Source organism: Panthera onca, chromosome X, assembly GCF_046562875.1.
Source record: "Panthera onca isolate mPanOnc1 chromosome X, mPanOnc1 haplotype 2, whole genome shotgun sequence".
NCBI lineage: Eukaryota > Metazoa > Chordata > Mammalia > Carnivora > Felidae > Panthera > Panthera onca.
In genome coordinates this window covers 33,811,741-33,835,882 of record NC_138357.1, presented here as the reverse complement: position 1 = coordinate 33,835,882, position 24,142 = coordinate 33,811,741, and the positions used below count along the sequence as shown (strand labels likewise).

Here is a 24,142-nt window from a genome sequence, read left to right as displayed (position 1 = left end):
GTCGGTCAACGGAGGACAAGGAACAAAGGAGCCGCACACACCGTACAGAATCTGACCCTCTGCTGGTTCCTCGGAGGGCACCGATTCACACTGTTCCATGCAACTGCCACCATCTTGTAACCCGAGTCCGATTAAATACTCTACGCGTTTTGATGACGAGGTGCCACGCTGGTAAACAGCACTATGATAATTCTTTTCCCCCCTGGCCAAGCTGGGATGCTTTCTCATAGTTTACTCTCTAAGGCCCTACTCTTGCAGAGTGGAGTCCTTTGTTGGGGCTAGAATTTCCCAGAAACCCGCTCGATAATTTGTTTTTGTTTGGCCTCTTTGAAATACTACACAAAGCCATCCCTGTAAAGGGCAACGCTGTCCCGAAGGCTGAGAAAGGTCCCCGAGACTTCGGCTCCAGGTTGCTCTTTTCAGGCAGAGCCAGCTGAGTAATCTTATCTCAGGTGGCTGCTTTTCAAGGTGCCCGATTCAGGAGCCTTTGCCTCCGGGAGCAGCGTTTGCCCCAGGAGATCAAGTGCTTTCTAGTGAGGGGAAAACTTTAAGAAATCCCAGGGCCCAGGACGATATGGTCTGTTCAGAAGAATCTTGGGGAACAGAATGGGCCCCCAGACGGTGTCCTTCTTCCCCTTCTCTACCCCCACCCCCGCACGCCAGTGGAGATCAGCATGTGGCATCGGGACAGAGACCAGACTAAGAGAGGAGGCTAGGAGGAAGCAGGGAACCTGGGAAAGGAGGTGAGATTGCGAAGGCACCTGCTGGGCTCTGAGTCAAAGGCTGTCAGTCACTTGGGCTCAGGCTGCTCCCTGCTCCGCCGCTCGCTCACAGCCCAGCCCTTTCCCCGGGCCAGGGCAGGGGATTGCTACACGCCAGCTTACCTGGGGAAAAACCAGAGCCTCACTTTGGTCCCTTCCGGTAATTGACACGACAGGGCGCCCTGAAAGGGGAGGGGAGAGCTCCCTCCATAAATGGTCCCACCCCTGGGCAAGGTGGCTCGCTCAGGCAGGTAGCAACGGGGGAGTGTGCACCTGTCAGCAGTCAAGCTCAGCCGCACTGCGAGACGAGGTGGAGCGAGCAGAGGGAGTGAGTCAACCATGGACAAGTTGAAGTGCCCGAGCTTCTTCAAGTGCAGAGGGAAGGAGGTAGGAGTCTGGAAGCGGCGGGAGGTGTGGGGGGCCGGGGAAGGAAAAACTTCAGGGGCAGCAGTCCCTGTATTTGCCGTCTGTGGCTGTTCCTTATTCTCCACGTTTCTCTTCAGCTGCCTTCAAGTGTGCCTGAGATGTCCCCATAGAGTACGGGAAAAATAGAACAGGTCTTACTGGGGTCGCCAGAAGACTTAGGATCACCTCAACCTGTGCTTTGGGCACGCCCACAGAATCCTGTTTTCTGTCCCTCTCCGGACTGTGTCCATATGCTGGAGGGAAATGAGGAAATGCACTGTCCTTATCTGACCTGAGGAAACTTCTATACCCTAGAGCAGCTAACAGGTTGGGAGAATTTGTCTAGGAATATTATACTGTGGCTTTCAGAAAAGCACTGATTTTACTCTCTAAGGCAAGGAGAGAAGTTAAACTTCCCTTAACTCCAAACATCCCAAACTATCAGCTCATGGGAAAGAGAGTCTGTAAATTCTTTTCGTTTGTCTGTTTTAGTGGAAGCTAAATTGGATCCTTCTTCTCAAAGATCCCATACAATCTCCAGGGTGTTCATTTTACCTAATTCATCTTTAAGGCTTTTGTATTTGAAACCTTATTCATTCGTCCACCTTCTTTTGCCCTTCATGCTGGGTACCCCGTGTAACCTTTCCATCAACACTTGGATGATCTTACCCCCAAAAGGAGTAAACATCTCCACCTAAAGAGGTTTTTTTTTTTTTTTTTTTTTTTCATTTTAAGAGGTAAATGTTGTAAAGTAAAAACAGCCATTAGCAGAAATGTCCTCAATCTTTGAAAAGTGTTTCCCTCGGCTATGGCTTTCTGGGTTCATCCTGTCTGTCTGTCTGTCTGTCTTTGAGTGTGTGTGTGTGTGTGTGTGTGTGTGTGTGTGTGTAATTATGCTTCTGTGGACTTTTAATAGCATAAAGACAAACTCTTGATATCGTCTCTTCTACCAGAAAGTGACAGCTTCATCTGAGAATTTCCATGTTGCTGAAAATGACGAGAATCAGGACCGTGGTAACTGGTCCAAAAAATCGGATTATCTTCTATCTATGGTTGGATATGCAGTGGGCCTGGGAAATGTGTGGAGATTCCCCTATTTGACCTACAACAATGGCGGAGGTATTTCTCACCCCCACCCCCCAACTTCTTTCCCTTCTAGTTTAAATGGGGTGCTGTGTGGCCTCTGAGGCTATTTTGAGAACTGAGGAAAGGCAGGTGATAGTTTGAGTTAGTGGGAAGATGGGGAATAAGCATACTTCATTCATCATCAGACTACGAGTTGCTAGCTCAAGTTGGGCAGGTGGCAACTTCTGAGTTTCTGATTTAAATGTGTTTGGCTTAATGTAAGGCTGAATCTAGACGAAAGGCGGGGAATTCTCATTCTAAAGCGAAGTTCAAATACACTGCTGGAATAGCGTAAGGCATTCCGTTCTGGAAACACGAGTGTGGAAGGAGTTGGTTAAAAAATAAAGGTTTAGGGGCGCCTGGGTGGCTCAGTCAGTGAAGCGGCCGACTTCAGCTCAGGTCATGATCTCACGGTCCGTGAGTTCGAGCCCCGCGTCGGGCTCTGTGCTGACAGCTCGGAGCCTGGAGCCTGTTTCAGATTCTGTGTCTCCCTCTCTCTGACCCTCCCCCGTTCATGCTCTGTCTCTCTCTCTGTCTCAAAAATAAAATAAAACATTAAAAAAAATTAAAAAAATAAAATAAAATAAAGGTTTAGTATTTTAAGCTGCAATATTCAGTTACATGTATTCCAGACTGGATGGGCCATGTAGAAGATCCTTCCAAAATGCGATGAGAATTTAGTTCAAGACCAGATGTTCAATTTCTGCCAAATGATACTGTTTATACCTATAGATCATTAGGGAAGACTCAATTAGAACCGAGAGAATAAAATAACTCTGAGGTGACACACAGAGGGAAACAAAATGAATTGCACAATTCTCTAGTAATGTCGAAACAACTTTTCACTTACACCATATTTTATTTACTTGTAATTACAGGTTCTATTAGAAGTGTAGAGGTTCCATGCCCTTAGATTTCATAATTGGGAACCAGTGAAACTGTGCCACTATAATTATTTTTCTTGGTATAATAGGATTTTGTGTGGTGATGTTTCAATCTCATATTCCTTGTTAATTGGTTGCATTAGAACATTCATATGGGCCTTTGGAGCCTCAAGAAGCAAGGTCTGTTTATCAAACACTTCAAGTGTTGGTGGCATAAACTCCCCTCTCCGGAGCCTACGTTGTTGAGTCACGGGCTTGGTCTAAGTTTGAACTTGAAAATGAGTTAGGAATACAATCATTTTGGTGTCTAAGTCCTCAGGTCATGCGTAGTGAAGAGCGTACAGACTCCTGTCTAGCCTCTGGTGTTCAGGTTCAGAAATTCCCTGTGACTTGACATCATACATAGGCCCAGTAGTTGCCATGCATTTCCAGGAACTATGTTAAACAAGGTCAAATAGAGAGTTTTAAACGTAGGCCCCCAAATGCTATTAGTGTATATCCTATCTTCTTCGCCCTCATTTCCTCCAAATATTAATATATCACATCAGCTCTCAGTTTTTAAAGATCGTATCATTTGGGTAACGGGGATCTAGGCTCTTTCGACTGCTTTTTTGCTCTTCTGTCCAAGGGTAGGAGAGGAACAGGAAATTCAGATTTGTCAAGGATTAATGATCAGAGTTTTACATATGGTCAGGTTTGGAAAACCATTGCTAAAATCTCGACTCATTGTCATCTGTAGATTCTTCTTACCAGTTTATGAAAAAGAGGTATCATACGACCTTAGGGTCTAGGTCAGCAGCGTTAACAATTTGTGGCCACTGTATTTTATTCATAATCTACCAGTTGTGGTTGTTATTAATAAAAAAAATAATATAATAAGTAAAAAGCTATATATACCACTGAGGAAAATAATCCTTTTTTTTTTTTGAAAAAAATATAATGGGCTAGTAAAATTTACCTTATTATTGTATTTGGACAGGGATATTTTGTATTCCTTCTCTTTATATTTATCATTGGTGGGACTTAAACTTCTATTAGTCATAGTAATGATGCCACGTGCATTGCAACATCTATAAAAACATATTTGTCTCTATGTTCTAGTGACTAGTGACTTGTACATAACAAGTATTTTATTGTCTCATTACTTTTAATAGAATAAATTTTGAGGGTTGGGAAAATGTAATCCCCAGGTATGATGTTACAATATCATAATATGAAAGATACATGAGGAAAACAGTGTAACATGGGTGCATGAAACGTACATAATTCAAAAACCCATTTTTTTATTCACTGATCCCCATGTTTTCTTACTAAACTTTGTTAAGACTTCTAGAGTGCTTGATCAATAAATTTAATACTTTGTCCCTGCTTCAGCCTACAATCTGGCAAACGTTCAAATGAGCAATATTATGCCCCAGGTGTGGGCAGAATAAAAGTAAAATAATAAAAGTTTTATTTTATTTATTTAAAAAAATTTTTTTAATGTTTATTTATTTTTGAGACAGAGAGACAGAGCATGGACGGGGGAGGGTCAGAGAGAGAGGGAGACACAGAATCCGAAGCAGGCTCCAGGCTCTGAGCTGTCCGCACAGAGCCTGACGTGGGGCTCGAGCTCACGGAGCGTGAGATCATGACCTGAGCCGAAGTCGGACGCTCAACCGACTGAGCCACCCAGGCGCCCCTAAAATAATAAAAGTTTTAACTTACAGTGCCAAAAAGGATCTGGATACTCTAACGGTAGGAGATTTAGTCTGTATAAAATAAAAAAGTTGGGGCGTCTGGGTGGCTCAGTCGGTTGAGCATCCAACTTTGGCTCAGTTCATGATCCCACAGTTTGTCTGTTCGAGCCCCACGTCGGGCTCCGTGCTGACAGTTCTGAGCCTGCTTCTGATCCTCTGTCCCCCTCTCTCTGGCCCTCCCCTGCTCATTTTCTCTCTCTCTCTCTCCCTCCCTCGAAAATGAATGAACATTAAAAGAAATAAGAATAAAATAGAAAAGTTAACTATGAGTAGACCTCAAACCTTCAGAATCTTTTACCAAAAACAGGACATTTCTTATTGAGGAAAGACTCTTACGACTCTCTGGGGAATAATATCCTTAGTTGCAAACACTTCTGCTCTAAAACACATTTAGCATTTGTACCCGAAGTCTTAAAAAAAAAAATAGACTACTTATTTAGAAAGGACAAAGGAGGGAAACTAACTTTGAACATCTACGATGTGTGTGCCATCTTGCCAAGTGTTTTCACATAGGCTCTGTAATCGAACCCTTGCCACATACTGATGAGTTATTCTTGTCCTCCCCATATATGAGGAACCCAAGGTCCGGAGGTTAGGTAAATTGCCCCAGGTCTCATAACTAGCACATGGTGGAATCAGGGTATAAACCAAGGTGTATCTGGCTCCAAAGCCTGTGATCATTCACCTCCTCTGGATCGCTTTTTATAGGCTATAGTTTTTTATTTTTATTTATTTTTATTTTTAGAGACAGGGAGAAAGAGAGAGAGAGCAAGCTGGGGGAGGGGGGGGAGGGGCAGAGGGGCTTGATCCCCAGCAGTGACATCATGACCTGAGCAGAAATCAAGAGGTGCAGATGCTCAACCCCCTGAGCCACCCAGGCGCCCCTTTAGGCTATTGTTTTTAATGACCCCAGCAGCGTCTTTAGGTAACACTAGACTCCCATTTCGCAGATGAGGAGGTCAAGGTTTAGAGCATCAACTACTCTCTCACAGAGAGTAGTAAATCTGGGGACTAAACCCCGTCAGGACCGATACAGGACCCACTGTATCAGAATGCTTTCAGAGTGTTATGTTGTTTGTCAAACGGTCATCGAGGTTTTCGTGACATAATGGCGCTTTGGTTCTATTTTGCATGTTTCAGGTGCCTTCTTGATACCTTATGCGATCATGCTCGCGCTGGCTGGTTTACCCTTGTTCTTTCTGGAGTGTTCACTGGGACAATTTGCTAGCTTAGGTCCAGTTTCAGTTTGGAGGATTCTTCCATTGTTTCAAGGTTGGTATCACAACGTTTTCCCTATGGTGCTTATTGGCCTATTTGGCGTATAGAGCCGTCCCCACTATGTGGCGTTAAAATGTTTCCAATTTGGACATGGGAAAGGCAAAAGAGGCATCCGTTATTTTTCCTCTGAACGTTTGCCAGCATAGAATTTACAGACCAAATGTTAATTTGGAGTTCTGTTTCTCTCGGGCTGACGGTATGGAAGGGACCGGGAGGGGCGGGGGGGGGGGGGCGGTGGGGAGGATGCTAGAGGGTGTTTAAGGGTGTCATTATTCTCCTATTTTCACCTTTTAAATTCCTCTGGCACACAATTGTAGTCGTGTTGCGTATTAACTTCCCGGGAAGTTTTTCAAAGTGCCTCGATTGTCATTTAGCATCAAACAGCCCTCCTGCCTGAAGATTAGTTTCAATTGCTGCAAACTATTTGCAAAAGCCTCAATGCAGCGTCAAAAATAAATTGATAGTGAGGTGCATAGAACAGTTGTGCTGGAATATTGAGGAAGCCACCCAGAAGCTAGTCTTGAGCGTTCGAGTTCTATTCAATGTTACACGGCAGTTTGACACCGGAGAGTTCAAGAAACTTCGGAAGTTTAAATTCAGATGGGTACGGAGTTGTTGAATGTTCTTTACATGTACTTGGAGAAATCCTGTGCATTGGTTCGGAGGCTTTGTCTTCCACTTGTTAAAATAGTGTTTGTTGGTTGGTTTTGAATGTTTATTTATTTATTTATTTTTGAGAGAAAGAGAATGAGCAGGGGAGGGGTGGAGAGACAGGGAGACAGAATCCCAAGCAGGCTCCACGCTGTCAGCCCAGAGCCCGATGTGGGGCTTGAACCCACGAACCGTGAGATCATGACCTGAGCTGAAATCAACAGTCAGATGCTTAACCCAGCCGCCCAGGTGCCTCTGTTTGTTTTTAAGAATAGGACCCACCGTGACAAGAATTTTCTGACTGAATAAGAGAGTCATGGCCATGGGTGATTGCTCATGTGAACTTGATGGATGAATAGAGGTTCTGCCCTTGATCTTAGTACCATTTTCTAATTAACTGAAAAACCGGTCTGAGAAAGCCAATCACCAACATAATTTTAAATTTGAGAAGAAAGCTATTTAGACAGTAGACTGCCTCCCCCCTCCTGCTCAAAACAAGGAAAGGCAAAGAAAATGTCTGAACCAGCCTTCTCATTTTAAAATAGATTTGGGGAGGGGCGCCTGGGTGGCTCAGTTGGTTGAGTGTCTGACTTCAGCTCAGGTCATGATCTCGAGGTCTGTGAGTTTGAGTCCTGCATCGGGCTCTGTGCTGACAGCTCAGAGGCTGGAGCCTGTTTCAGATTCTGTGTCTCCCCCTCTCTGCCCCGTCCCCGCCATGCTCTGTCTCTCTCTGTCTCTCAAAAATGAATAAACGTTAAAAAAATATATAAAATAAAATAAAATAAATAAAATAGATTTGGGGACATTGAGATGCAGTTTTCTTAACGAATTAGCAAAAGAAATTTCACTTTTTTAAAAAATTTTAATTGTTCTCTTTTCCAGGTGTGGGAATTACGATGGTCCTGATATCCATTTTTGTGACAATCTATTACAATGTCATCATTGCCTATAGTCTTTTCTACATGTTTGCTTCTTTTCAAAGTGAGCTACCATGGAAAAATTGTTCGGTTTGGGCAGATGATAACTGTAGCAGGTCGCCTATAGGTAAGCTACATTTATTTTTTAAAAAATTTGTGAACTGAGCGTTGTTCTTCTATATTTTCTAATAAGCTTAAAGGGTTACATTATTTTCTAACCAATTTAGGTGCAATTCAAAGTGAGCCATGGGTTATTGATGAAAGCAGAATAAAGCCTGGATAACTTGAAAATTGATTGGTGCAATCCGTTCATTTCTGAGGGCAGCCAGTAAAAACTAAGCCATCATTTGGAGTAGGCAGGAGAGAAGGAAGAAAATGAGAAAGTGGGAGAGAAAAGTTCTACCCATGATAGCTCTATAGTGAAGCCTTGGATTGCGAGTAACTTGTCCTGCGGGCGTTCCACAAGACGAGCAAACATTTCCGATAAGTTTTAACTTGATAAACGAGCCACGTCTTGCCATATGAGTTGTACGTGGCACCGAGTGTCACGTGATCGCAACTGAGCCAACGGTTCTCGAAATTCGCTCTGGTATACGAGTGCTTGGGATTACAAGCATGTTTCCGGAACGAGTGCTGCTCGCAAACCAAGATTTGTATTGTGTTTCAGCAGCTGGAGAATGTCCGTCGTCTCCATCGAATGTTGCTGGTCTTTGGGATCACGTGATATTGAGACTGTAGGCTATTATACTGGGATTGCCTATGTCTATCAAAGAATAAAGTGATAAAGCTTTCATGCTTCTTAGCCATTTAAAGGTATCACTTATCTATATAGGTTCAATAAGTCTACATCCTAAAAATTCCTTAGAGCACTAAATCCCATCTGAAATGATTGTTACTTTATGGCAGTTATTACTATAAACACAATCCTAGTAAAGGGGCAGACATTTTCATACTCACCCCAAGCTTAGTATTAGAGAAGACTTAAGATGCCGAGCACTCAGGGTTTATTCCATTTGTAAGATTTCTCCTCTGCCCTCACCAAGTAACAATCTAAACAGTTTACTTTACCATTCATACTTTTTTTTTCCAGGAAAATACTTTTCTAAAACTAAGTACGTGTGTCTGTGTGTGCTCTTCTTTATAATTTTTAGTTACTCATTGTAATGTGAGTATGATGGGGGACATCATCCGAGTAAATAAAAGCTGGTTAAGCACCCACAATGTGACCTGCATCAATGGAAGTGAGGCTTATCAGCCAGGACAGCTTCCCAGTGAACAATATTGGAAGTAAGTATGTTAGACGATCTGCTTTTTTTTTTTTTCAGTGTTGATTTATTTTGAGAGAGAGAGAGAGAGTGAGCATGAGCAGGGGAGGGGCGGAGAGAGAGGGAGAGAGAATCCCAAGCAGGCTCCGTGCCGCCAGCTTAGAGACCGACGCGGGGCTTGAACTTGCAGACCGTGAGACGGTGACCTGAGCCAAAACCAAGGGCCAGACGCTTAACCGACTGGGTCACCCAGGTGCCCCAGACGATCTGCTTCTTAAACAGAGGTGACGTAAAATTTTTGTAAATAACAGTAAAATAGTGATCAGCTCTTTCCTTACCTCGTGTTAGTAGGACAAAAAGGGGAATCAGAACAAATTATGCTGCATTTGACTCAAATGCTTACCCAGCCTGTGTGAGTAGTAGTAACCTGCAAAATCAGCTCATAGTCAATAAATGGTCATTTAAAAATTCCTTATTAAATGAGCAGAATACTGTCAGCAATGGTTTATTCATTGCTTTTTAGGTCTAAGTTAGGGCATTGCTTTGAAGAAAAAAATACTCACATTTTGGACTACAATGAGCAAATTCTAATAATAAACAGCTGGGTGATGAGTAATATTTGGAGTAAAATTGCTATTTATTTAAGGCTGAAATTCTTCATTGTCTATTTTACTTATAATTGTCATTACATGGTAAAAATAGATATGTGAGATTATATATATTATTATATATATGTTATGTATATATTATAGAGAAATATATATATGTACATATATATATATATATTTACTTGTATTAATTTTAAATGATCTCTTCTTACTCTCCTTACTTCTACCTACCTTTGACCCTTACCAAACTTCCTTGAATAATGCTGTAATGAGTTCTTCCTCACCGATGTGTTAATGCTCTGTGGCCCTTTTAAAATTTGGATCTTAAAATGTTCCCAAACATAAAGCAAAGAATTAAAATCCTAGATCCACGCACGTCTCTAACAGAAATCATTGAATGTTACAGAAAGCCTTTGAAAAAGGCATACAAATGGGGACCAGTCTAGGTTTGATGCTAACTAAAAGCGCGATGAATAATTGAATATAATTTTCGGGGTTTTCTTCATCATTTTACTTGGAGAAAAAATACGGTGACGAATGAAAGAAATAACCTGATGTAAGGTTATTATTATTATTATTATTATTTTACATAAAGGAGCTTTGAAATACGAGGGGGGAAACCATAGCTACAGGAACTAGTAGATGTTTTATTCGAGGGTTTGGAACTCTGCACCGGCCACAGTTAACGCTCACATGCATAGCCTAGCTTTTCATTGCACTACGTTTGCCCCTCTTTACAATGGTATCGATAAAAACGTCCCATGACGTTGATGTATTGAGATAGAATACTCATGGAACATCCTCCTGGGTGACGGATGTTGCAGAATTCGATGTAGCAGGACCAGCGATTCTGTGTTCATAAGAAGGACTTGTGTGCTTTCAGCAAAGTGGCGCTCCAGCGGTCAAGTGGAATGGACGAGACTGGGGTAATTGTGTGGTACTTAGCACTTTGTCTTCTTCTGGCTTGGCTCATAGTCGGAGCAGCGCTATTTAAAGGAATCAAGTCTTCTGGCAAGGTAATTCGGAAAACACATTAGATAGTGATGTAGCTCTTTTCCAACTTCGTTGAAGTTCAGTGGCAAGCATAATCAAATGCATGTTTTTTCTATAACGGGAACAATTCAAATGCGTGAAAAGCTTTCTAAGGAGGCGGCCTGGCTGTAAGAAAATACATAAGATCCCCGCTATCGGTATAAATAAAACAAGCAAAAACTAGTACTAGAGTCTGACAATGACAGCTGACCCTTGAACAAGTCTGGGGTGGGGGGCGCCAACACCCCCACCCCGTGCAGTTGAAAATCCTACTATTGTTGACCAGAAGCCTTACTGATAGCGTAGCCAATTAACACCTATTTTTGTACGTTATGTGTATATTTTTAATGTTCATTTATTTTTGAGAGAGAGAGAGAGAGAGAGAGAGAGAGACAGAGCGTGAGCGGGGGAGGGGCAGAGAGAGGGAGACGCAGAATCTGAAACAGGCTCCAGGCTCTGAGCTGTCAGCACAGAGCCCGACGTGGGGCTCGAACTCACCAACGGCGAGATCATGACCTGAGCTGAAGTTGGACCCTTCACCGACTGAGCCACCTGGGCGCCCTGTTACATATACTATATACTGTATTCTTACAATAAAGTAAGCTAGAGAAAAGAAAATGTTCTTAAGAAAATTGCAAGAGAAAATACATTCACGGTACTGGATTTATCGAAAACAATCCTCATATAAGTGGACCCGTGCAGTTCAAACCTGTGTTGTTCAAGGGTCAGCTGTACCCAGAAGTTGGACCCTGCTAGTCAAGACAGCATTCTGAGGCTTGGGCATATATTTTTAAATTGTCTGTCCTATTATATAAATAAGCATCTTGAATGGAATTATGTATTGCAGTGTTGGGTTTGGAAAAGTCTAGATCCTTGTTAGATAGGATTAGCATCAGGAAATTCTACAGCTTCCCCAGAATGACTCAGAACCCTCTTTTTGTCCTCTTCTGAAAAACCATTAGTGTTGTCCCTCTGTATGGTTTTATGTTTTAAACTTTCAGAGAGCATCTTGGCAACTTCAGGGAACAACGTGAAATTTTCTCCATGAACAGTTGTGCAGCACCCAGAGAAGTGAATATTTATGTGTTTGTAACTGCTAGGCCGAAATCTCCTAAAGATGGAGGACAGGCATAACTGTGGACTCTCTCGAGTCCAGAATATCTAGACTATCTAGACTATGTCTAGAATATCTAGCACATTCAGTTAACGTAAAATTATAATGAGATGCCACTAGATCACGCAAATACTGTGCCCCTCAGAGAGTCCGTGGAAACCTTCGAAAATAATGTTTCAGTTGCACATTTTGGAAACCTGTGGCTCCTTTTTGACGTTAGTATTGAAATAATCCCTGAAAGGCCATTTGCCTAGGCAGTTCATTTTTATTGGTCTCTGGCTGGCTTTAAATCGTCTCCCCGGGCCTATTGTCAAACATAGGACATCTATGGATCAAAGAAATCATCCACATTGATGAAAAGCCAGCCTCAGAGGCAATCTGCTCATCTGGAACCATGTGTTATCTAGGCTACGAGCAGCGCACTTGTATCTGTGCTATCAAATCTCTTAATGGCGGCTTTAAGGATAATAATACCAAGGGTTCAGTATTCGCTCTAATCAGCCTTCATGAGATTTGGCCATCTCGTGGGAGATTATGTTCCTTCTCCTTGGGGAGTGGAACCCCCAAGGGAGAAGGGAACCCTTCTCCTTCTCCCATCACAGGGTTTAAAACCATTTCCCTTCCCATCTCAATGTAGTAATTTACCAAGAAGCAATACTCTGTCTCCTCAGACATTTAAAAAGACATATTTAGGAAAGCAGTCTATCTAGATTCCAAGTTGCTACTGCTGAGGTCTCGTGTATTCACAACGTGAACCCAGGAAATATTGCTTCATACATCGGAGTGTTTTGAAACTGGATCATTTGAGAGCGGGGAGAACAGAAAGACAAAACAATGGCAACTTTGGTATGGCTATCGCCAGATTCATTAGTAACTTACGAAGTCTTTGATACTGTATTTTGCTGATCTCGACTGGCTAATAACTTTGTTTGCATACAATTCAATACCACGGCTGAAAAATCTAACTTCTTAACCTCTGCTTGTTTTTCTTGGTAGGTGGTATATTTTACAGCCATTTTCCCCTATGTCGTCCTACTCATCCTGTTAATTCGAGGTGCGACTCTGGAGGGCGCGTCGAAAGGCATTTCATACTATATTGGAGCACAGTCAAACTTTACCAAACTTCGGGAAGCTGAGGTAAGACTTCATTTGGATTTCAAATTATCCGAGGAGGTAAACCTTAAAAGCAAACACTGAATAGGAGTGTCGTAATGGAGTGGTTGGCAAAAGAGTACGCAGTTAAGATTATTAGTGTTTCCGTCCATAAGGAAGTGCTTTGTTATTGGAAGTGAGATCATCATTTTGAGAGGTAAGATTTTAAAAGCCATTTGATGCATATAGCTGATTCTGTACGACCAGAAGGGTCTGGGGCCTATTGATCTGAAAGGGAACATTTCACGCGAGATGCCTACCTACAAGTTGCCGAGTAGGACCGTGAGACTTCTTGGATACACTAGATTTCAAGATTACAGCCGCGAGTTTAATGGTCTAATGTGCATTTTAATTGTCTTCCAAGTTAATATCCCCAAATTAAAATCAAAGTGTACCTAATGGATTATGCTGTTACAACACAAATTTGAAGTGAACGAAGCATTCCATAAACAAGGCTGTTATAAGCCTAAACATGTGCCATGAATGTGAATTGGGTAAACCCTCTTTTAGCTCTCGTCCATTGCCGGAGAGTGGCTGTGTGTACCAGCAGTTTGCTATTTTCTAAATACTTCCAATCTGGATATTTAATTATTTGTTGTAGAATCTTTCTGATAATCCAAATTTATCAGTTTTTAGTCATGGAAATGTATGTATCCTTTGCCTTTTTCGAAAATTGAGATGTCAGTCTCTGGCCTTTGGTTTCCTGTGCCCAAATAATTTTCCCTCAATAATTAACCACAACGGCCTTACGTGCTTTTAGAATTATGAACTTTTATTGTTTTAGTCTTGGAGATGTAGCTTGATGTGTCTGCAGGCCATTTGTTTATCTCTTCATTTATCTTGAGTCTCACGTCTTTTAACCTTGTTTGTTAGTATCTTCCCAACTCAAGGGCCATTTTTGATGATGAATAAGAAACAAATAAAATGGAAGTTGGTACTCATCATTTTCTCTCTGTTAGGTTGTTAGACAAGATAAAATATTAATTAATGCGCTTTCAAAATGGTAAACTGCTATCTAAACATTGGCAATGATTTTAATCACTGCTGTTAGGTTACATTGTGCTATTATAGATGGCAACATTTTCCCTAAGTAGTGGACCCTCCATTTTCCTTAAGCTTCATAACTTTGAGCACCGATGAAAAGCCCCTTTGATATTCTTTAAGAGACGTTTACAAGCCTGAAAAATGTATGTGATTATTTCATATTGGTCTGTGTTTCATTGTCTCTATTACCTTTAAAATATCAGACCTAAACCTAAAGCTCCTTGTGAAACATACAATTGAACCCCCCTTCTTCCTCGCCCCCCCATACAAACAGTACCTTCACTCTTTCTTTGGGTTTGCTGGTAACGAGAATTATTTCTTAGATTTTTTTTTTATTTCTCATAATCTGTATTCTGAGCCTGGGATCACAAATATGCATATTTTTTCCTTTTCTTTGGCCATCTGAACTCTGTTGCAGTCTTTAGGAGAGCAGAGAACCATACACGTCCATAGCTAGAAGACTCTTCTGGTCTTCAGTGATGATTTTGCTAACTCCTTCATTTTATAGTGATGAAATTGAAACCCAGAAAGAGTCACATTTAGTTAAGTTTACACAGCCAGCTGGTGCATCTTGAATTAAGGTTTTCGAATCCCAAAATCAGTAATTTTGTAGATAGCTATGAGATTGATAGGTATGGAGATTATAACTATGTTTGGAATTTTGCTTCACTCTTATTTGCAACCTTAGGTACACATCATGGTATATCCTCTGGCATTTTTATAGAACCCAGACCTGCCACACTCATTTCTAAGATCCCCTTAACTCACATATGCATACAAAATGTGTCAAGTAAAAGCAGCTGAGAGATCAACATAACCACGTTGTTCATCTCTTAAAATGTACAGCTGCCTAAGAAATGAGCATTTCGTTTCTAATGATTTTGTTAGAATAAGTGAAATAACCATTATATACCATCTATGTATCTATGTATCTATCTATCTATGTATGTATCTATCTATCATCTATCTGTCTTATCTTGTCTACCCATCCATCTATCCATCCGTCCATCCATCCATCCATCCATCCATCCATTTTGCTTTCTACTGGCTTCCTGCCATTATAAAGTAATTATAATATAATAATAATCTAACATCAAGCTCTATTCTGAAGACCTAGTAATATTTTACTCCCTAACCACTTTTATTCCTATTGGAAATAGATTACATACTTTTCAAGGGGGGAATTAGAGTTTTTAATTTCCATAAAAGAAACCAAGTATCAATTTATGATTATTTTCCTTAATAACAATAATAGCTACCATTGAGCATCCTAATTGCTTTACAGATACTATCTTAGTACATTCTCACACATCATCCCTAGGACATCAATAATAATAATTGTATATATTTTGTTCTTTTGATTTATTTTATCATCATCATCATCATCTTCATCACCATCTCCATTTTACCGATGAACAAACAGGCTTAAAAACGTTATATAGGGGCACCTGGGTGGCTCAGTCGGTTAAGCGTCCGACTTCGGCTCAGGTCATGATCTCACACTCTGTGAGTTCGAGCCCCGTGTCGGGCTCTGTGCTGACAGCTCGGAGCCTGGAGCCTGCTTCGGATTCGGTGTCTCCCTCTCTCTCTGCCCCTCCCCCGCTTGCACTCTGTCTCTCTTTCTCTCTCTCTCTCAAAAATAAACATTAAAAATATGTTTACAAGTGTTCAAAACCATGTACCTTTAACTAAACCATATGAATCTGTCAATATGTTTTCAGTTTTGACTCACAAAATTGAAATTGCATTTGGTTCAAATTGATAATGGAGAAATCTCATACAACACTGAATGAAAAAAGGCAAGTTGTGCAAGTCTCCAAGGCATTAAGAAAACTTTGCTGTAAACTCCGCTAAATACCGTGTTGTTTGGGTAGACACATTTATCTAGTTAAAAAATATAAAGGAGAACAAGTCAGGATAGCAGTTACCACTGGAAGTTGAAGGGTGATGTCAGAAAAGGGTGCTTGGAGGCTTTCGAACACTGGTAACTTTTTCCTTTTTAAGCTGGGCAGTGGGTAGTTGGTGTTTACTTCCTGACTACTCATATTCACTCATTTGTATATATAAACATATTTTACAGAAGTGTAACATTTAAAGTGCATGTTTTGAAATACTAAATTGCTTTTTCTTATAGGTTTGGAAAGACGCGGCCACTCAAATATTTTACTCCCTTTCGGTGGCTTGGGGCGGCTTAGTTGCTCTATCATCTTACAATAAGTTCAATAACAACTGCTTCTCAGATGCTATTGTAGTTTGTTTGACAAATTGCCTCACCAGCGTGTTCGCCGGATTTGCTATTTTTTCTATATTGGGACACATGGCTCATATATCGGGAAAGGAGGTCTCTCAAGTTGTAAAATCAGGTATGTGACGCTATATATTAATAACTTTGATCAATTCAGTGCAGCTCATTTAGGAAACACCAATACATTTTATAGCAATTTACTGAAAGCACTCAAGCAGGATTTAGGGCGCTGCATTTTCTTTCTCATTTCATCTTAGGTAATTTGATTGTTTTAATGATGTGGTACTTCTCGGATGATCTCAGAAAACAGGACTATATTAGGGAACAGTTGTTTAAGAAGATATTTTTATTGAATTCTGTTTAGTCCTTGACATGAACTACTTATTGTACAATTACAAGTATCAGGCATCATGCGTGCCTTTACATGCGTTATCTTCGTGTATATACATGTGTGTGTTCATATATATAGGACTGTATGAGTGCAAGGACAGTATTGTGTCTGAACTTTTAAGACACATCAGATCTCGTATAGATACAAACCCAAGTGACTTTGAGTGTCCAGCTTTAAAGGAACCTGATTAATGAACTTCCTAACTTTAAAGCCATTAGCTAGGGATGCTTAATTATCTGGCTGAGATTCTCAGGAAAAGAATTCTAGGGTCCTTAGTAGTAGGAATTCCTCCTTAAATTTTTATTTATGGCCAGCATTTGATGGAGAGGCCAATGCAGGAGAATAGAATGTTAGGACTAGAAGGGACCTTATGGATAATCTAATGTCCAGCTCCTCACTTCCAGAGGAGGGACGGACAGTGACACAGTACAGGCTCGCAGCTAATTCTCCTGAATGCAAGGCCAGTCCTCTGGGAGTCTGGAGAAACTCAACATACTTAAAACTAAGTACCACCTACTTGGAAGAAATTTAAAAGCCCCTCTAAAATTAATATACATCAAATATGAAGTAAGAGTCAGTTTCTAGTTTAGTTACATACAATCTTGCAAGTGTCCGTATACTAATTAAAATGCCACTACAAATAGTGATTCCGGGTGAACATTTGGAGAGACGGCCGAAGACTAGAAAGGTAGTTCCATAAACTTATCTTTCTCGATAGCGTAATTCTTTCAGACTTTCTAGGCTAAGGCGACTTCCTTTAGATTCCTGGAGTGTAAGACCGTCGTTATTCTTCACGAATCTTTAAAAACACGAAATTTGGCTAAACAAAATCGTTGAAATAGTTAAGATTTCTTATGTGAGACATGTGCCGCTCAGAAAATTTTTCTCACGAGCGTAATTCTTGTCACGTGCTCACGTTATCGCGTCGACTGAACGACCAAGTCAAATATTTTTAAAAGTGGAAATGAAATAGTTGCTCAAGAATGTATACCATGGATCGGGTTGCCAAATTAAAATGAAAGTTTTCTAGTATCTTATGTTGAAAATGTCCAAATATGTGAACTGTTTGGCAACTAATTTAAATTCCACATCATACATTTTTCTTAGGTTTTGATCTGGCGTTCATTGCTTATCCAGAAGCTCTAGCCCAACTCCCAGGTGGGCCATTTTGGTCCATATTATTTTTCTTCATGCTTTTGACTTTGGGTCTCGACTCTCAGTTTGCATCCATTGGTAAGTAATCCTTCCAGGGTTAGCATATCCCTCTTATATTTTACTCATGTTTCCCCTGCTTGAAAATATCCTTTTCCTATCCTTGTTGTCCTCGTCAGCTTTTACTCTTAGAGTCTGCAAATTCTTTTTAACTTAATTTTAAATACAGAAAAATACGAAGTACTCACGCCGTAGACACCCGAAAGGAACAGGCGTTTAATACCTTATATTTGCTTCAGAAATGAAATTGAAGCTCCCTGTGTTTCTCTCCCGAATACGATTCACATTTCCCAGAAGCTTCCTAGAAGCAACTGTCACCACGGATTATGTGTGGCACTCAGTCCATGTTTGTAGACGCTGCATATGTATCCATAAATAACACCTAAATAAAATTTTGTCACATAAACGTGAAGTCTCATAGCATACGTGTCACCCTGATGGCTGTTTTTTTTACATGTATTGTGAACCTTTGTTGACACGTGCTCATGTAGATCTAGTTAATTCACAATCTGTCCCCATAATGATGGCCATTTGGATTATTTCCACTTTTAAAACTCACGCACGCTACTGCAGTGATTACTCTGGCACATGGCTCTGCGTACACATGGGGATTTTCCCTAGGGTACACAGCTAGAAATTCTGGAACAGTCTTCATCGTATCACTCTTACATAAAATATTTTAATAGTCAACTCTGTACAGTATAAAGTCTGGCTTTCTCTAGTTGACTTTCAAAGCCCTTGAACATTTTAAACCTGCATCTTAATCCTTTCGGTCATACAACCTTCTATTTTTAGCCAGGATTGTTTCACGAACCCATTTATTTCTTAAACCTGGAAGGCCTTTCTGTCTCCATGGTATTTATTCAAATATTCACCTTATTTAAAAGTTCTAGAATTCTTCCTTCCCCATAACCCTCTTGCAAACTACTTCAGCCCCAGAGATCTGTTACCTTGTAGTTACCACCAACGAAAAGCCTTAAAAAACAGACTAGAACCAACAAATGAAGAGGGCCGCGTTCGGTTTTTTATCAGAACCAACAAGTGGTGACTGCAAAGAGAAAGGACACTATGGATTTTTAAAAGCCGGGAGTAGGACCCAGAGTATATTCTCTTCATATATTTGTAAATGTGATTAATAGAAGTGGAATTCTTGGGTTAAAATTATCGGCAAGTGAGTTGACATTAACCCGCCATTTTTCTCCCCTTCTGAAGAAACGATTACAACAACGATCCAAGATTTATTTCCCAAAGTGATGAAGAAAATGAGGGTTCCTATAACTTTGGGTTGCTGCTTGGTGCTGTTTCTCCTTGGTCTCGTCTGTGTGACTCAGGTATACTATAGTATTTTTACACAGACAAATCATTCGTTGGAATGTACTTCATAATCTACACGAGGAAACAAAGGTTTAAGAGGATGTTCCGTGACAAGTCTAAGTCTGCCTTGGATCAAGGGTTTCTGAGTTTTAGCCCAGTTTTTTTCCCCATTAAAGCACAATTTCAATGGTCAGTATATTTTGAAGAGGGGAGGAGACCCAATAATGGACAACTTCCCCAATTACAATGAAGTCACATATCCCTTTTGAGATATTTAAAGCCACATTTGTCTTTACATTTGCAAATGTTCTTGTTTCACATCTTAGCACAGGTGAAACCAAGGAGCATTTGTGAAAATCAAATGAATAGATTCACTTTAAAGACTTCGTCAGTCATAAAAATAATTAAAATATACTTAGAGGGGATTTGGTATTCTTTTTGTAGGCTGGAATTTACTGGGTTCATCTGATTGACCACTTCTGTGCTGGATGGGGCATTTTGATTGCGGCTATACTGGAAATAATAGGAATCATCTGGATTTACGGTAAACAGTAACTACAGAATTACCTACACATTTCATTACAGTAATTTAGTTTGGTTCCTTTTCATTATGTTTACCGTAATAGTAGAGTATAATATAACTGGGAAAATTGATAATGAAGCAACTTGTAGTTAAAAGCGTATACTCCATTGCTGCAGTATAGGAAAATGTTTAGATAGAAAGATAATTTGGGGCCACAATGATTAAAGGAAGAAAATGTGAGCAAGGGCTGAACGCACTTTTTTTTTAAATTTTTTTTAAGGTGGGAACAGATTCATTGAAGATATAGAAATGATGATTGGAGCAAAAAGGTGGATATTCTGGCTTTGGTGGAGAGCTTGCTGGTTTGTCATTACACCTCTTCTTCTGATTGTAAGTATTAATATGCCATGAATTTGGTATCAATAATATATATATTATTATCTATATAAATGTTATATATATATAACATGAATTATATATATAACATATATATAACAATATGAATTATTCTTCAAGTTTATTTCTAATATAAACTTGAAGAATAATTCATATCGGAGACAATAAAGCAAACTAATGTCATAAATTAATGGCTTCCAACTTTTGCTTTATGACTGGCACCTGCAAGCGGCCTAAATTAAAACGCCTTTGCAATATTGCTTTTGAGGCTATAGGTTTAAACATTTACCATTGGAGAAAAAGAACAGGCTCCTATAGACTTACAGATCTTACATATTTAAAAATTCTCAATAGAATAAGTAAAAATGGTTCATTTGCTCGTTCGCTAAAAATATGCCGAGTCATCTACAATGTTCCTAACCTCTCTGCTAAGACGCAGGCTCTTGTCTTCAAGGAATGCGATCTAAATATACAAATTGCTAAGAAGCAACACTCAGATTTTAATGCATAATTTTTCTCTGTATGGGAAGGTATTTACGAGCTGAAATTGCTAAAAGAAACTCACCACTGTCAACAGAGGCAATGGTTCACGTTAAATTCAACAATGGGTACTATTTAAGAAACCGAGGGAAAGCAAAAGATATCTTACTGGACAGACACGGCATATAAACAGGAAACCTTTAAAGAACAGTTCAGCGCAGTAAATGACTGATTGACAAAAACATTTCACAGGATGGAGGATTACTGTCTTGGTAGAGATGGGGAGGTGGCAAAAATTCATAAGGGGACATCTGTTGGTTCTCACTGTCTTCATGCATTCAATAATTTGATCCAGAATTTGCTTCACATCTGAAATATTATGTTTGTTTTAGAGGGTGTTAAGATTTATTTATTTACTTACTTACTTAATTTATTTACATTTCATAAGGTCAGTTTCAAGCAGCGAGCAGTTTGGGACTGGATGTACTGAATCAAAATATTTCAGACGCCCCATATTCTAGCTAAACGATTTGGGCTGTGCTACTAAATATTGTTTTCCTCATTTGACAAGTCTCCGTAATCAAATAAGCCCTTTATCAATTTAGAAGACCTCACTATACTTTTTAGCCAGCTAGTTTTCATTGATTACACAGCTTTGACAATGGGATTTAATTTCAAATGCAAAAGTATTAATATTAAGGGTTATACATTACCATCTATTTTGTATAAAGTCATGTAAGGTCATGGATACTCTCCAGGATCCCTCATCCATTCTCTTGTAGTTATGTAAAAAATCATGGCAACTGGGAAATACATTTAAATTACTTAAATGAATGGAATTAATCTATTTAATTTTAATATGAAACTTGAATATCTATTTGATAAAGATTCTTACATTCTATTTCTCCACTGCTTTTAGTAAAACAAAGACAGCTAAATCTAGAGAAACTAGGAGGTGACTCTGGCTTTTGTTTATTTAGTTTTGTTTGCTTTACAGATTTCTAAAGAGTTAGATTTAATGTGGCAACATGTCTAGATTTTTTTAAAGATTTTTTTTTTTTTTTAACTTGACCTCAACTTCAGTCTTTTCACTGTTAAGATTCCGATTTCACTGTTTTGCCCATACACACATTGAGCTTGTTCTTTTCTGCCAGAGAGGCTGGAGGTGACGTGTGCTTTGGTAAATATGTACCAAATGTGTGTGAATGCGTGTGTGTTTCAGGTGTGGAGCAAGGACTGCCCTGTGCAGTGGGAGATAATAGAAACAATTGCTAAGCAAGGGAGCAAAGCCTGTTCACTAAAGGGTACTTTACATTCTCCTATACGCTGGCTAGCTTATGGCACAGAATAAAACCATACTATTATAAATTAAAGTTAAAAGGTCAAGGACAGAAATGTTCAGGTATTATTTTACTTTCAGCCTGATATATTTCCTGGGCATTGAAAAACATGTGGCACAAGTATTTGCACCTTTTGCACAGATACGGAGGTGCTCGTTTTGGAAGAATCTATTCAAAGTCAAATGCAAGTTACTTAGATTGGTTCATTTAGAATTATCTTCTGGCTGGTTACTGGGTTATTTTAGTCGCTTGAGTGTATCTTCATTGTGATTGCTTTTGATGGATTATTTCCAAGGAAGGGGATCAAATGCCTCACAGTTAGTGCAACAGAAATCACTAGTGCAATGAAGTCTAATCTTTAGCATTGTTTGTTCGTACTTTATTTTCACAGGCAATTTTGATCTGGTCATTGGTGAAATTTCATAGGCCTAATTATGCCAAAATTCCATACCCTGACTGGGGAGTTGCTCTAGGCTGGTGTATGATTATTTTCTGCATTATTTGGATTCCAATTATGGCCGTCGTAAAAATAATTCAAGCTGAAGGAACTATCTTGCAAGTAAGCACATTTATATCATTTATTCTTTAAATAGAGTACTTATGATCCACATGAAGATGACTCATACGGTGGTAAGAGGGGATTATGAGCCTTTAGGCTACTTCTATGCCTGATACAATCATCTGACTACTGTGTACATAACATTGCTTTATATTTATATATCTGTGTGTCTTGTACTAGATTATAAGCTCCTTTAGGGAGGAGTCCTATGTTGCTTGCTGCTGTATCCTCAGGCCCTATGAAGAGTGTTCGGCACGCACAAGTTATGCCATTTATACTTGTGCTGAGTTGTCCCTGAAGATGACACAAGGCACATGACCTTTTTGCTTTAGATCTACGATCTTCACTTTAAAAGCATTGTCCGGTTATAACGCATGTCCTAACAGCGTGTGCAGACTTGAAAAAGCCTGGTAAATGATCTCGAACCCCATCTAGACCCTGAGTGATCCCTCTTGCACGGAGGCCCAGGGGGATGGGGTTGATTATGACATCTCACTAGGACAATGACTGGGACAAATGTCAGGAGTCAGGTTTTAAATAATTTCCCAAGCCCATCCAGATCAACCGTTTGACCCCGGGGTTCCCTTTCTTTGGTTCTCGAAACCTCGCAGGCATACACTGGATTAATTCCTCACCTGACTCTCACTCTCAGGGAGGGACAGCAATGTCGGAGAATTCAGTGAAAAGACGTGGAGTAATGGGCTCATACACGTCCTTTTAAAATCACTTGTAGGCTCGGTTATTTTTGTTTTGTAGTCAATGTAATTCTATTCACAACTAGTTAACTTTGAGTATCATTTTTTCTTAGCACACCATATTAAGAATTTTGATGATCGCTTTTGACTTTTCTGCGGTTCCCGTGTCATTTTGCTTAGCGAGGAAACTTAATATTCTGCAAAGGAAATATGGTTTGATATTTGATATGGTCTAAAACGTGCCTTTTTTTTTTCTTTTCAGCGCATTGTAAGCTGTTGTAGACCAGCTTCTAACTGGGGTCCGTACCTGGAACGACATCGTGGGGAGAGATACAAAGACATGATAGATCCTAAAAAAGAGACTGGCCATGAAATACCTACTGTCAGCGGCAGTAGAAAACCAGAATGAGATCTAATTTTTTAAACAGACGTGGTCATGTAAAGTGATAGCTTTAGAATCAAGGAAAATTTTATTTATTTGTATGTTAATTGAGTAGAAAAATGTACATACTATGTCCATAATAGTATAAACTTGTTTTCCCATCTAAGCAGGAATGTGATATAATGTGAATCTACTAATACTTAACAATGTGATTATTATATTTCTTTTTAGATCATCTATCTGTATAACACATACGCAGCTGTCTCTATTTCACAATAACACTTTTGTAAATATTACCATAATATTTTTCTAACATGCTGAAGACTTTATTTTGAGCCGGTTATTTAGAAAATTGTTATATTTTCTATTATACAAGTTTTAAAAAATTGTTTGCTATATTTTCTTAGTATACAAGCTTTCTTTTCCATAAAGCTGGGGAAAATAAAATCAGTATATTTAAGAGAAAGTATTAAAGTTGAAGGCCTTATTTAACTATAAATGCTATACATATATGCGAAAAATGGACTGTGTATATGAGCACTGTAGTTTAATACAATGGCTTCGATCAAATCTAAGACCTTACGATTGTAATATATAGTTAAGAGATGAAGCAAAATGATGTTTGTCTTA

General features: G+C 39.6%; 1 protein-coding gene across 1 annotated transcript; it reads left to right on the top strand.

Moving 5' to 3' along the window:
- The first annotated feature begins 929 nt into the window (after positions 1 to 929).
- On the top strand, positions 930 to 23,753 carry SLC6A14 (solute carrier family 6 member 14). Its single transcript, XM_081792295.1, has 14 exons — positions 930 to 1,148; positions 2,120 to 2,285; positions 6,055 to 6,186; positions 7,726 to 7,887; positions 8,912 to 9,047; positions 10,517 to 10,649; positions 12,776 to 12,916; positions 16,110 to 16,338; positions 17,719 to 17,844; positions 19,036 to 19,154; positions 19,582 to 19,681; positions 19,941 to 20,050; positions 22,268 to 22,435; positions 23,393 to 23,753. The coding sequence occupies exons 1-14, from the start codon at positions 1,101 to 1,103 to the stop codon at positions 23,537 to 23,539; spliced, it is 1,917 nt and encodes a 638-aa protein (XP_081648421.1). The 5' UTR covers positions 930 to 1,100; the 3' UTR covers positions 23,540 to 23,753.
- Positions 23,754 to 24,142: the final 389 nt, after the last annotated feature.

What these genes read in the sequence shown, in the direction of transcription:
- SLC6A14 (XM_081792295.1), top strand. Translation starts at nt 1,101, where the DNA reads ATGGACAAGTTGAAGTGCCCGAGCTTCTTCAAGTGCAGAGGGAAGGAG. An exon ending in GATTCTTCCATTGTTTCAAG is followed by an intron (nt 6,187 to 7,725) that starts GTTGGTATCACA and finishes TCTCTTTTCCAG; the next exon opens with GTGTGGGAATTACGATGGTC. An exon ending in GTCTCGTCTGTGTGACTCAG is followed by an intron (nt 19,155 to 19,581) that starts GTATACTATAGT and finishes TTCTTTTTGTAG; the next exon opens with GCTGGAATTTACTGGGTTCA.